The sequence below is a fragment of the Myxine glutinosa genome, chromosome 11 (assembly GCF_964187855.1).
Source record: "Myxine glutinosa chromosome 11, kmMyxGlut1.1, whole genome shotgun sequence".
Taxonomy (NCBI): Eukaryota; Metazoa; Chordata; class Myxini; order Myxiniformes; family Myxinidae; genus Myxine; species Myxine glutinosa.
Genome location: NC_136271.1, coordinates 104,742,921 through 104,757,823, shown reverse-complemented (window position 1 = coordinate 104,757,823; position 14,903 = coordinate 104,742,921). Strand labels below are relative to the sequence as shown.

The 14,903-nt window shown below is 44.0% G+C and overlaps 1 protein-coding gene across 15 annotated transcripts in view; it reads left to right on the top strand.

Annotated features, from left to right (window-relative positions):
- The window catches only part of USP48 (ubiquitin specific peptidase 48), a 250,247-nt gene extending 241,782 nt beyond the window's left edge, over nucleotides 1-8,465 (top strand). For all 15 annotated transcript variants that reach the window (XR_013625012.1, XR_013625013.1, XR_013625011.1 and 12 more), the window contains one exon: nucleotides 8,045-8,465. Coding sequence is in view for 11 of the 15 variants with exons in the window: in XM_078786944.1 (XP_078643070.1) it covers nucleotides 8,045-8,067 (23 nt within the window). In the remaining 4 variants the exon portion in view is untranslated. The remainder of the gene's footprint in view (nucleotides 1-8,044) is intronic.
- Nucleotides 8,466-14,903: the final 6,438 nt, after the last annotated feature.

Below are 14,903 nucleotides of genomic sequence, written 5' to 3'. Positions count from 1 at the left end.
TCACGCTCCGACCAACCTGCGGAGCATATCCCGAGATGACGTTCACCAAGAACTTTCCAATCATCATTTTCACCATCATTAACCTATCACTCACTCTGGTCACACTCACCACGCTGTCTACAAACTCCTCAGAAAACAGGACACCAACACCATTCACGCCCTCTAGGCACCCTTGCCACACAAACTTGTATTTCTGTCCCTGCCTACCCTTCACCATTCTCACACCACTTCCCTTCCATCTCGTCTCTTGCACACAACATATGTCCACTCTTCTTCTGACCAATACTTCCACCACTTCTCCTGATCTCCCTGTCATTGTCCCTACATTCCATGTCCCAAACCTCAGAAACCGATCTCCACTTCGGGCTGTACCCTGCCCACATGTAGTTGTAATTGTCATGGTTCTCTTTTTGAGGCAATGTTTTTATGGCTGGATGCCCTTCCTGACGCCAACCCTCTTAGTCGCCTCTTACGACACGCAGGGATACGGCGTACCTATTCTTATCCAGGGTAAACACTGGGAAACGTTTAAAACATGGAAATCCTGGGGGGGGGGGGGGGGGGGGGGATCACCGCTGCGGTTTAAACATATTTAAATAAATATTTAAACAAAACCATGAAAACAATCTGGGAAAAGTCTCTAAGTGAGAACGTGGATTTGAGAAAGCAGGAGTAGAGGTGAAAGAACAAACGAGATATAGGGGGCGGGGCACAAGTCGAGACGAGGAGGCCGCACGAGACACCAGGCCGCACGAGGCGCGGACAAAGAAACGACTAATTACACACAAATTTGCAACAACTACAAAACCAAAACCAAATAGAAACACACAATAACACATACACAACAAAATACGCAGCGGAAATTTGACAAGAAACGAACGGGAAAACACTCAAACTTTGATGCCGTGGAGAGATCAAAGCAAGCCCCGTCGCTCGAGGGACCGGAAGCGGAACCGCAGGGTAGAGGGACACAATGTTAAAATTGCAATCAAATGGCTTACACTTCGTGATGAAAACAACCCTTCCTTTTCAAAGTATCTGATTGCAATGCCTTGCTTTTGTCAGCTTGGGAGTTTAAACATCCCTGAAATTGTCACTAGATATACCTTCCAACAATTTTAGACAACAACAACAGGCATTTTAAGGCAATTTTCCCTGCTAGAGCAGGGGTTAGCCCAACAATTTTACAGATGTTGCTAAATAATTGTAAAATAAATGTTGCTGTTAAAGAAAAGACAGTGGGATTGAAAAGTTTGATAAATGAGACACATGATGGTTTAGTGCACCTTCACTTCATTTGCCTTCCCCATTCCCCATCCTTTCCTATATTCTTTCTTATCCCCTTTTAATCCTTCCTACCCTCACGCTCTTACTCGCAGCTTTTCAGCTTTGCTGTCGTCCTCTCTCTCTCTCTTTTCCTGTTCGTTCCTTCCTTTGCTTGCAAAAAAGTTTCAAAAAAAAGTTATATCCAAAAACCAAAAAAACATGTGACTGGGGAGAAACTGACCTCAAACATGGAAATGATTCCATTTGGCCCAACATTACCATAGTGCACCCCTGAGTTTAAATTTGCTAATCGTATGTATGGTTTAAATGTTATCTAAGTTTTAAATATAATATGAATGTATAGAAGCAGTGTTGAGTCTAAGTACTTTGAGATTTATATGTATTTGAAAAGTTGCTGTCGGGATAAAATTTATTATTATTATTACGACTATACTATTATTATTACCAGCATATAAGACCCGTCGCTTCGCTGACGGGAACGCCAATCCCTGCGTAATTGAAAAAAAGGTTGTTGTTTGGTGTTAAAAAAGACATTAAATGAAAGAAATGGGGAAATTGTATGATTTGGGTTTGTGGAGACTTGGAATCAAAGTTGTGGAGAAAACATATTTGTAGGGAGAGGGATAAGTGGTTATGTTTACTTCCTGGGAGTGGTGTCATTGAAATCTGATCTCAAGTTAACAAAGAAGGATTCCTGGAATATCCTGCTCTCCGTGCAGGGATAACCAACGTCACATGATGGCATTTGCAGTTTTGACAGGCATGTCCATGTACCCATAAAAAAAATCCAAAAAAATCGGGTGACCCAACTTGTGATAGACAGACACACATAGGTGATATGAATATATAGACAGATACGTGGACATGTATAGATAGATATATAGACACACGTACACTTCGTACAGTGTCTTCAGAAAGTATTCATACCCCTTGACTTTTTCACATTTCGTTGTGTCACAGCCTGAAGGTAAAACGGATTAAATTGAGATTTTGTTTTGTCATTGGTCGACACATAATACCCCATAATATCAAAGTATAATTCTTTTTTTAAATTTTTTTGCAAAATAATAAAAAATGAAAAGCTTAAATGTCTGGAGTCAATAAGTATTCAACCCCTTTGCTCTGACACATAGATTGAGCTCATCTCAATATGAAATTGAGCTCAGGTGCATCCAATTTCCTTTGATCATCCTTGAGATATTTCTACAACTCGATTGGAGACCATCTATGGCCAATCAACTGATTGGACATGATTTAAAAAGAAAAACACCTTTCTACATAAGGTCCCACATTTGACAGTGCATGTCAGAGCAGAAACTTTACCATGAATCCCAAGGAACTATCCGTAGAACTGAAATAGTATTGTGAGGAGGCATAGATCTGGGGAAGCATATAAAACAATTTCTGGAGTGTTGAAAGTTTCCAAGAGCCGAGTGAGCTCCATCATTAGGGAATAGAAAACATATGGAACTACCCAGACTCTTCCGAGAGCTGACTGTCCAACCAAACTGAGCAACCAGGCAAGAAGGACCTTTGTCAGGGAGGTGACCAATAACCCAATGACCAATCTGACAACTACAGAGTTGCTTGGCTGAGAGGGGAGAACCTACCAGGCAGACAACAGTCTCTGCAACTCTTCACAAATTTAGGCTTTATGGGAGAGTGGCCAGACGGAAGCCAATCCTGAGAAAAAGGCACAAGACAGCCTGCCTGGATTTGCAAAAAGGTGCGTGAAAGACTGATAGCTGAGGCAAAAGATTATGTGGTCCGCTGAAGTGAAAATTGAACTCTTTGGCATGAATGCAAAGCATTACATCTGGCGGAAACCAACAACAACAACAACAACAACAGACATTTTAAAAGGCCATTTTCCCTGCAAGAGTGGAGGTTAGCCTTGCGGTCCCCATGACAATGTTCTCCATGGCGGAAACCGAGGACAGTTAATCACCCATCTAACACCATCCCTAGCGTGAATCATAGTGGTAGCACCATCATGCTATGGGGATGCTTTTCAGCGGCAGGGAATGGGAGACTTGTAAGGATAGAGGGACCAATGAATGGAACTAAATAAGGGGCAAATTCTTGAGGAGAACCTGCTTCGAAGTGTAAAAGACCTTGGACTGCAGTGAAGATTTATGTTCCAACAGGACAATGACCCTAAACATAGCCAAAGCAACACTGGAATGGCTTCAGAACAAGAATGTGAAAGTTATTGAGTGGCCCAGCCAAAGCCCAGTCTTGAATCCCAAAAGACTTGAAGATTGCTGTTCACCGACACTCTTCATCCAACTTGACAGACCTTGAGCAAATCTGCAAGATTGGAGAATGGGAGAAACCAAATCCAGATGTGCAAAACTAATACAGACATACCCAAGAATATGCAAAGCTGTAATCACTGCCAAAGGCGCTTCTCTGGTGTATTGACTCAGGAGGTTGAATACTTAAATGTAAATTAGATATTTCTGTATTTCATTTTTATCTATTTTGTAAAAATTTCTTTTAAAAAAAAATTCCACTGATATCATGTGTAGATCGGTGACAAAAAAAATCTAAATTAAATCCATTTGAAATTGAGGCTTCAACACAACAAAATGTGAAAAAGTCAAGGGGTGTGAATACTTTCTGAAGGCACTGTATCATCATAGTGTTACGTGCTCCTCCCCAAACCCTGGTCACGGTGTACCTCCGAGCCCAGAGAGGAGTCACTGCAGAAAGATGTGTTATTCTGTGTCAAAGATCAATGGTGAAACCACACCAATTGTTACCAACAAACAAATATTGTATTAAGGTCACACAAGAATAACAACACAAAAACAATAGTAATCAATTGTACAACCAATATATCGTTCCTATGATGGTACCATCAGTTTCGTACAATATAACTCGCTGTGCTCCCAGTGAGCGAAAAGAACATCGCCAATGTCTCTGTCTCGGCTTCAAGCCAAAGTTGATCCACGCTCCAGTGATCGTCAGAACGACGTCGAATCGAGACCAGAATCCCGTTCGGTTCACAGTGACAGTCATGCTGCCAAAGATGCGTAAAGGTGCCCTCAAGGCGACTGGGAAATCACACCTTCGGGTGTGGACGTTCCACGGCTCCCAATCGACGAACCGCAGATTTCCCACTCAAAAGCCACGTTACACACACACCAGGTTAACGTCTGGATGTGGTGAAAATGGTTGAAGCGAGGTGAAAAACCTGGAGCGATGCGAAAATCGGGCGCGAGTCAAAATGGCCAACTGCCCATTCTCGAGACGTAATGGCACTCCAACGATTCCCTTCGGAATCGTCCGCAAAACCTGTCACGCAGGTTTATCTGTCACAGCAATAACAACTGTCACAGGAATCCCTTTCCCAGGAAACCCAAAGTTCACTCGTGACCCTCGTTCACCAACGTTTGCTCAAGACCTCGAAGCAGCTCGGCTTCTTGTCCGACTCACTCGCTCCGCCTCCTTTTTTCCTCTTCTTCTTCCTCGTCCGGTTCCTGATCCGGTTTCCTGTTTCTTTTAAAACATTAACTTTTTTACCTTCTGAAAACAGTAATCTCTATTTCACTTAAACGATAACAATAAAAGTACATGGAACCAAAAATGTTTACAGTGAATGAGAACCACAACAACGGAAGTGACGAATCCGTAACACTTCCCCCCTCTCAAGAAAGAAAGTTGGAACATAGTCAAAACTTTCTTTGCATGCAAAAACTCTTTCAACAAACAAAAGTAAAACTCACACCCAAATGATCAATTCACGTGAACAACAATAATTAATATTCCCCAAAATAAAGCAACAAAACTTCCAAACAACCTACAGGAATTTCCAACGTTAGTTCACTCTGAATAAAGCATCAGCAACGACATTGTCCCTGCCCTTTACATGCTCAATTTCCAAGTTGAATTCCTGCAAAGCCAAACTCCATCTCATCAACCTCTGATTTTTATTTTTCATTTTTTGAATGATGGTTAAGGGGTTGTGATCAGTGAAGACTTTTATAGGAAAGCTAGTAGTTCCCAGATACACCTCATAATGCTGAAGCGCTAGCAGGAGAGCAAGGGTCTCTTTTTCCACAGTGGCATAATTTGCCTGATGTTTGTTAAACCTTTTGGAATAGTAGCACACCGGGTGATCCACTCCAACCACAACAACGGAAGTGACGAATCCGTAACAATAGATATACTGAATATGTTTTTAACCATTTATTTAATCTGCTAGATGCACACCAATCATAGTGTAGAGTTATTTTTTCTATGTTACTTGCATCAGTTCTTATATTTCTGAAATGGCAGTACATCTTTTTTTTTCTTCTGTTTTTTTTGGATACTGAATCGAGGCTCGTGAAAGAGCTAACATTTATTTCACAAACAAATCAACCAGACAAACAAAATATAGAAAAGGAGGGAGCGGAAGACAAGATGGGGAGAGAAGGGGAAGCACACAAACACAACATTTGAGAGCAGGGAGAAGTGTGGGAGGGAGAGGGCTTGGGGCGAGGAGGTGTGGGAAGGGGGGGGGGGGGGGGGAGAGGTATAAAACACAAGGAGACCAAGGACTTCCAGGACAGAAGTTGGTATTTTCTATGTTACTTGCATCAGTTCTTATATTTCTGAAATGGCAGTACATCTTTTTTTTTTTCTTTTTTTTTGGATACTGAATCGAGCCAAAATCAAGACTTTCTGCTCACCTTCACTCCTTCATTCCTCTTTTCTCCCGCCTCTCTCTCTTCAATCCCACTCCACCCTCCAGGTCTTTAAAACAGCTGTTCACCGCCATCTCTTATCCTCCCCCATCCAAAACCTTGATCTTTTCTACCCCCGCTAATTTCGGTCCCCATGTGTTTGATTCCTCTCCCCCCCCCCCCCCCCCCCCCCCCCCCCTCCCACGCCTCCTGCGCCCAAGCCCTCTCCCTCCCACACTTCTCCCTGCTCTCAAATGTTGTATATTTTGTATATTTGTATATTTTTGTATATATTTTGTATATTTTTTATATTTTTGTATATTTTGTATATTTTGTATATTTTTGTATATTGTTTTTTTTGTTTTTTGTATATTTTGTATATTTTGTATATTTTGTTTGTCTGGTTGATTTGTTTGTGAAATAAATGTTAGCTCTTTCACGAGCCTCGATTCAGTATACAAAAAAAAAAAAAAAAATTCCAAAAAAGTGTAGGATTTGGGGTGAAATTAGCGGGGGTAGAAAAGATCAAGGTTTTGGATGGGGGAAGATAAGAGATGGTGGTGAACAGCTGTTTTAAAGACCTGGAGGGTGGAGTGGGATTGAAGAGAGTGAGGGTGTCGAGTGTTCCAGAGGCGGGAGAAAAGAGGAATGAAGGAGTGAAAGTGAGCAGAAAGTCTTGATTTTGGCAGTTTAACCATAAGAGGGTTGCAGGCAGACTGGCAGATCTTGTGCGACCTGTAGGAATATTTGGGGGACAGAGCACAGAGAGAGCTGTGGGGGGCAAGGTCAGAGAGGAGTCGGTAGAAGGAAAGACCACCAACCTGCCTGCGGTGAGTGAGTGAAAGGCCCTTAGAGTTAGCTTCATCGCGGGAGATTCCTATGATTCTGAACGCTTTGGTTTCAACAGCGTGAAGACGAGCTCGGTGTGAGGCAGGAGCACCAGACCAGAGGGGAGAGCAGTATTCCATAGAGCTGCGGATGAAAGCCTTGTATGTGGTGAGGAGCTCAGGTGTGCCAAGGAAGGACTTCGCACGACAGAGGATGCCCAGTCGACGACTCGCTTTGGAGGCCAGATTTGAAATGTGGTTTTCCCAGGAAAGATCATGGCAGATAGTGAGACCCAAAAGCTTGAGTGACAGAACTTCTTGGAGAGGATTATTCAGAAAGTGGATGGGAGGGTTGTCCAGTCGATCTTTTCGGAGAGACATCGTAAGAGTGTGAGATTTGTCAGGATTGAAAGACATGTTCCACTTGTTTGCCCAGTCTGTGATTTTGTCCAGGTCTGCAGAGAGTGAGGAGGCTGCAGACTGCTGATCTGTGGGATGAGGAATGGAGCGACAGAGAGTAGAGTCGTCAGCAAAGAGATAGAGAGGATTTTCAAGAGAGTCAGAGAGATCATTGATGAAGACCAGAAAAAGCACAGGGCCCAGAACACTGCCTTGGGGAACTCCAGCCTGAACAGGAAGAGGAGATGAGAGAATCCCATTCAGGGCCACATGTTGACTACGACTAAAGAGGAAGTCCGCCAGCCACGCGTGGAGATTTCCATGGATACCAAAGGAGGAGAGTTTGGTGAGCAGAGCGGGGTGCCAGACCGTATCGAAGGCACGTGATATGTCAAGGGAGACAGCTCTAATTTCCTGTTTGGCGTTGAGGACCTCCATCCATTGTTGAGAAAGCAGAAGCAGCATGTCCAGAGTAGAGTGACCAGGTCTGAAACCAAATTGATGGTCAGAGATCAAGCCATTGGAGAAGAGGAAAGATTTCATATCTGAAGCAATGATGGATTCCATGACTTTGCTGATAATTGGGAGAAGGCTGATTGGTCTGTAGTTGCTAGGATCTGTTTTTGCACCTTTTTTGTGCAAAGCGGTGATGTTGGCTGATTTCCAACTTGGCTGATCTTTTACCAATGTGAGCAATATCTTTTTTCTTTTCTTTTTTACTGTATGAAAACTTTCTCGTGGAGTTAACCTTCAGCCTAAAGGCCTAAATCCCCATCCTTTTTACTTTTCAGTGTGTGTCATTACAGTGTACCTGATATACCATGTCTGTCACCTTGCCTTTCTTCCTGTGTGTGGCAGGAACTGGATTGCTGGGAAATTAATGTGCTTCCAGCCAATGGAAAATCCAAACATCCTCTCCATTCGTTTTCTTTTTCCTGACACATATTTAACATCCGTCTGCTTTTTTATTTTATTTTATGGCCGCTGTTACCAATGCAGCATTTTCTCACAATGAAAATATATGTTGTGTTCTATTTACTGTTTTACCATGGGGACCTCTATTTTTGAGGTATTTGTAGGGAAAAACTGCACTCTACATCGTACACAATTCGAATTGAGACTGGGTATCTGGTATGCAGTTTTTATGCCAGTCTTTTCGTATTGCATTGTTGTGCATTTGCAACTCTGTTAAAAACTGTTTACAACTTGCACATCAAAATCCCCTTATTCAAGGGATCTTTTTGCTGTGAAAATTCCCAATAAAAGGATTTAAAAATCATTTTGTAGTGTCCTGAAAACATGTGCACACCGATTCCCTCTTCGTGCAGTTACACTGTCGCACCGAGTTTGTTAGCTCTTGTTGACCCCACCCCTCTGACAAGTTCGGAGATGGGGGACATTAAAGTGAGCTCCGTCCGACCGACCGATCATCCATCCATGTACTTTTGTGAACTTGATATTTCAAAACCCATTGAACATTTTGCTTTCATATTGTAGATATCTATTCCTCATGGCATTATCTCAACCTGATTATTAGTTCACGGTGGTAATTGCCTGAATTTTGCCACGTGGCATGTGGACGTGATATTTCAAAAAAACGTTCAATATTTTCACTTTCATGTTAAGCAGATCTATTTCCCACACCATCAAAAAGGTTGGGGATCTCGAGTATCAGTTTCTTGTTTTTTATACCTTTGTGTTGAAATAACAGGACCTTGCAAGTTTTATAATCGGTGAAAACACAACTGCAGTTCATGTTTTCTCCCCTTTATTACAGTATTGCAGTTCTGTACCAACCAAAAACGGTGAACGATGCATGTGATTTAAAGATAAACAAAATTTGCTTTCGATTTGTGCAGAAAGGTGATGTGCAATTTTTTTTTCATTTTTTGTCCAATATCGATCTCTCACTGACATAATCTGGTGACATCACTGCACGCTGGTTCTGGCATTTTGTAGGTCATGTAGATTGTAAACAATCCAGATTTGTGTCCTGATCCCTCAAAGTTCGGGAGAATTTTCTGCATCTGGAAGTGGCTGTAGCTTATGTAACGTTGTTAGTAGTTTTGGTAAGCAGAGCAGGTACCGATGTATTGAGAAATTAGAAGTCGCTGGGGTCATAGATCCCTACAGATTACCAGTAATCTTGCTGACCCACACGAAGAAGCACGCGAGCAACTGCCTGACCTTCAGCACCCCAACATCGACAATTATCTCGTAAACACGTACCACAGGAAGGAGGCTATGAAAGCTTATAAGAGTCATGACTGCTACAAATATTTTGTGGCCGGCTGGGTTCATGGGATGCAGACTTGGAGCATGCCAAAGAAACAGAGGGTGCTGGTGATGTCCAAAGTAAGTACCAACCAATATTAATCAGCAATATATGTTTGTCAACACACTGGCTTGTCATAAAACTCTGTGGGGCTGATTAACTATGGTGATGGGGCCCTATCATGCTGTTGAGGTCACTATCAAGTGACTTATTAGCAATAAAAAAAATAAAATCAAATTTTCAAATTTAGAACTAAATCAAAGGGAGGCACAAAGCGCTCCTCCCTTTATATTAGGGATCGTTTCTCTGTATGCAGCTTTTACATGGGGACGAAAAATACGTTTCTCGGCTTCTACTAGATGAAATCGGCTGCAAATTTCAGAAGTAAATGCTTTGTACATTGAGGTAAAATGTTCCAAATTTCAGCAACATCCATTTATGCATTCTTGAGTTTTATTTAGAAAACCCTCAATCACGTTGGTGTCTGTCTGTCCGTCCGCCCAAAATGTGTTGGCGCTCATATCTCAAGGACTATACATTGAAACTAGCTGAAACGTGGAATATACATCGGCCAATCGGTCTAGTTAATGGCTTTCAAAACAAATTCCACCTAAGTGCTGTAGTTTTTGCTTTGAAATTAAAATATATATATATATATATTTATATATATTGTACTAGCCGAAACCTGTGGAACATCCACGGAAGGGAGGATGTGGTGTATGGATAGAGTGTACCATTATGGATGGCATAGGGGATTTGCTTGTCCGAGTAAGAGTTAGGAAGAAAGATGAGAATGAAGAGTGCGTATATGAACAACGTATTTATTGCAATCTACTTAAATGACAACGCTACGATATACTTTTGAAAAATGAATGGATTCGTAATAGGAATCTGCATAGCACCACTCTGGCCACACTGGCGCAGTGGTATGTGTCAATGGAAAGGAACAGCAGTAGAACCATAGACTTTTAAAAAATGAACGGATTAGTAAATCGACTAGAATTAGCCCCATACTGGCGCATTGGTAAGCGTCAATGTCAAGGCAGAGCAGTAGGAATATAATACAATGAACGCAGTATCAGAGGTTGAAATTATATGAAAACTTCTGGATAAACAATGTTTGGGGTAATAGTCAAGCCTCTGACGACTCCTTGCGTACTCGTATTATCAACCTTGATATACACATCTTTGAACGACCGTGCTCTTGAACATGCCACATATAACTGGCCGTGGGAGAAGACAGGAGCAGGCAAATAGATACCCAGTTTACGGAATGTTTGGCCCTGGGCTTTATTTATGGTCATTGAATATGCCAGGCGAACAGGAAACTGAGTTCGCTGTAGAACGAAGGGTAAACTGGCATCAGATGGGGCGAGTCTGATACGGGGTATAAGAGCTCGTTGTCCCTGGTGGGCACCTGTTAGTATTTCTGCATCAAGTTTCTGCATCAGATCTCGCGAGATCTCGGAGACGGTGGGAGGGATTTTCGAAGCTCCACACGGTCTCCACGTTTTTCGAAGTTAAGTCTGTTCACAATTGTATTTTGTCGAAACTGTATTTATCTTTCGGTGTGTGAAGTTATTGTGTGCAACTTTGGTTGTTTCTCGGTGTTTATCTTTCAGAAATTGATCGTCTGTTTGCCGTGTCGTGTCTTGAGGCCTTGTACAGTGTGCACTGTACAACCTTGAGGCTTTGTTTTTCTCTCAGCGGTCCGTCGTTTGTGATCCAATAACTTTCGTTCTCTGTATTCCCAGGCTTTTCACCCATAGCCTACTTCCTTGTGTAAATCTCAACTCAAAAAAAAAAAAAAAAAAAAAAAAAAAAACATTTCCTTCTCTGTTCTCATTCGTTTATTCATTCTTATTCGTTCGTTCGTTCTTCGACCACGTGTTTCTCCCCCATTTCCCCAGATAGTTTTCACTCATTAACCTTCAATGTTTACACTTTCCCCTCAAGTTATGTATTCCGTCATATTTTATAACACCTTTTTCTTCTTCTTCTTTAAAAGGCTGCTTTCGACTTGCTCACCAAATCAATTCATCCCAAAAAAAATATCCATCTCCTATAGTGCCTTTTTTCTACATTCCCTAAACTCTCCTGCACTCCATCCTCCATCCAGCGTCCTTAAACGTATTTTTAACTCGAAGGTCACAAGAAACTCATTTTGCAATAAATGTTCGTTTCCCATAAATCGTACACTTTCAAAAATCCAATCTCACCCCTCCCCTCCAAATCTTCCCCATAACCCCTCCCCTCCAAATCTTCCCCATCACCCCTCCCCTCCAAATCTTCCCCATCACCCATCCCTTTCAAATCTCCCCCCTTGCCCCCTCCCTCCTAAACTACCCCCTCACCCCTCCCCGCCAAGACGCCCCCTCGCCCCTCCCCTCCTAGACTCCTGCCTCACCCCTCCCCTCCAAATCTCCCCCATATCCCATCCCTTTCAAATCCCTCCCCTTGTCCCTTCCCTCCCAAACTCCCCCCTCACCCCTCCCCTTCAAATCTCCCCACCCTCATTGCTTCTCAATTTCCCCCCTCTCACTCCCCCTCCTCAAAGTGTCCTCCCCGCTTCTTCCCCCTTCAAACTCTCACCTCCATCTCCCCCAACCTTCTGCCTCGCTCTTCCCCCTCCTCAAATAACACCTCATTGTGGCTCACCCAATCACCATCAAACCTTTTGTCCGCCCCATCCTTCCCTTTCTCCGAGCTATTCTGAAATCTCTGACACACCTTCAACAGCTCTCCCTATCTCTTCCACCTCTTCCACATCTTACCCTACCCCTCCTCCCCCCTGTTCTGTATCTGATGCTCCCCCTTCCTCTTCATTAACGGTATGGACCTCAAACATCCGGGGCCTTCGTTCAAACTTAACTGATCTCTCCATACAGGTTGCTTCTGTCAAACCAGACGTGATCTGCTTAACAGAAACTTTCCTCCTTTATGATGTCTCTGATTCCATAGTATCTCTCCCGGGCTACTCCCTCCTCCGGTATGATAGACCTGAGCCTCGTCCTGGAGGCGGGGTTGCTATCTTTATCAAAAACTCTCTTCCTCACTCGCCCTGCACTGCACTCTCTCCACCTCACCCCCAGGAATACCTCTGGCTACGGCTTCCCCTTCGCTCCCACCTCTTGTTCATATGTGTGTTGTACCGTCCACCAAACAGTGATGACTCCATCTACATCTCGCTGTCTGATGATATGGACCAACTTCTATCTACTCATCCCAACTCTCTCTTCCTCATATGTGGTGATTTCAATTGTCACCATGCCAGTTGGCTGGGTGTGGGTACCTCTCTCACCAGCCATGGCTCTTCAGCAAAGGACTTCTGCGACTCACTGGGACTGACACAATCTGTCAATTTCCCGACCCGGATCTCAGTCAACGGAACATCTTCTCTTCTGGACTTGGTTATGACTAACTTCCCTGAAAATGTCTGCTGCTCTTCTTCTGCTCCGATCGGATCATCTGATCATGTCCTTGTTAAAGTGGACATCTCTCTGACCATCCTCAGGGAGCCTGCTCAGCGTCGACGAGTCTGGCATTTCACTCAGGCCAACTGGCACGGTCTTCAAGCAGCCATCAATCATCTGGACTGGTCTCCCATCTCTACCACCTCTGACATCAACTCATCCTGGGAATTCTTCCAAAGTAAATTGCTCTCTCTCATGCACAGATTTATCCCATCTCGTCTTCAGTTGTCATACCCTTCCTCCCGTCCATGGTACACGGAATCTTGTGGTGAGGCTGTTGCCCAGAAACAACTTGCCTTCGTCTCCTGGAAAGCAAATCCAACGGAAGGAAATCTCATTTCCTTTCACAAAGCCCGAAACAAGTGTGTGTCCACCCTCAGGAGAGCCAGGAAACAATATCTCTCCATTCTCAAGACCGAACTCTCTTATCTGTCTCCCTCTTCCAAATCCTGGTGGCGTCTGGTCAAATCCGTTTCTGGTGTTTGTTCCCCCTCCATCCCCTCCCTTACCTAAAACGGCTACACAGCTGACTCCGCACGTGAAAAAGCTGAATGCCTCAACTCTGTGTTTGCCTCTAAATCTTGTGTCCCAAACCCATCCCTCTCTGTACCCACCATACCCAGTCGTACCCTGCTGCTCCTGGACTCCGTGTCCTTTCCTCCTGACAAGGTGGAAAAGTTTCTGTCAACCCTCGACTCTGATTCTGCAACTGGACCCGACGGCATCAGCCCGCGGGTCCTAAAATCCTGCTCTGCTGCTCTATCTCACCCTCTCTCTGTTCTCTTCACCCTCTCTTTAGCTCAAGGTCAACTGCCATCTGCTTGGAAATCAGCCAACATCACCGCTTTGCACAAAAAAGGTGCAAAAACAGATCCTAGCAACTACAGACCAATCAGCCTTCTCCCAATTATCAGCAAAGTCATGGAATCCATCATTGCTTCGGATATGAAATCTTTCCTCTTCTCCAATGGCTTGATCTCTGATCATCAATTTGGTTTCAGACCAGGTCACTCTACTCTGGACATGCTGCTTCTGCTGTCTCAACAATGGATGGAGGTCCTCAATGCCAAACAGGAAATTAGAGCTGTCTCCCTCGACATATCACGTGCCTTTGACACGGTCTGGCACCCCGCTCTGCTCACCAAACTCTCCTCCTTTGGTATCCATGGAAATCTCCACGCATGGCTGGCGGACTTCCTCTCTAGTCGTCGTCAACGTGTGGCCCTGAATGTGTTTCTCTCATCTCCTCTTCCTGTTCAGGCTGGAGTTCCCCAAGGCAGTGTTCTGGGCCCCGTGCTTTTTCTGGTCTTCATCAATGATCTATCTGACTCTCTCGAAAATCCTCTCTATCTCTTTGCTGATGACTCCACTCTCTGCCGCTCCATGCCTCTTCCCTCAGATCGGCAGTCTGCTGCCTCCTCACTCTCTGAAGACCTGGACAAAATCACAGACTGGTCAAACAAGTGGAACATGTCTTTCAATCCTGACAAATCTCACACTCTTACTATGTCTCTCCGAAAAGATCGACTGGACAACCCTCCCATCTACTTTCTCAACAATCCTCTCCAAGAAGTTCTGTCGCTCAAGATTTTGGGTCTCACTGTCTGCCATGATCTTTCTTGGGAAAACCACATTTCCAAGCTGGCCTCCAAAGCCAGTCGCCGACTGGGCATCCTCCGTCGTGCGAAGTCCTTCCTCGGCACACCTGAGCTCCTCACCACATACAAGGCTTTCATCCGCAGCTCAATGGAATACTGTTCTCCCCTATGGGCCGGTGCTCCTGCCTCACACCTAGCTCGGCTTCACGCTGTTGAAACCAAAGCTTTCAGAATTATTGGAATCTCCCGCGATGAAGCTATCTCTGAGGGCCTTTCACTCACTCACCGCAGGCATGTAGGTGGTCTTTCTGTCTTCTACCGACTCCTCTCCGGCCTTGCACCCCCAGCTCTCTCTGTGCTCTGTCCCCCAA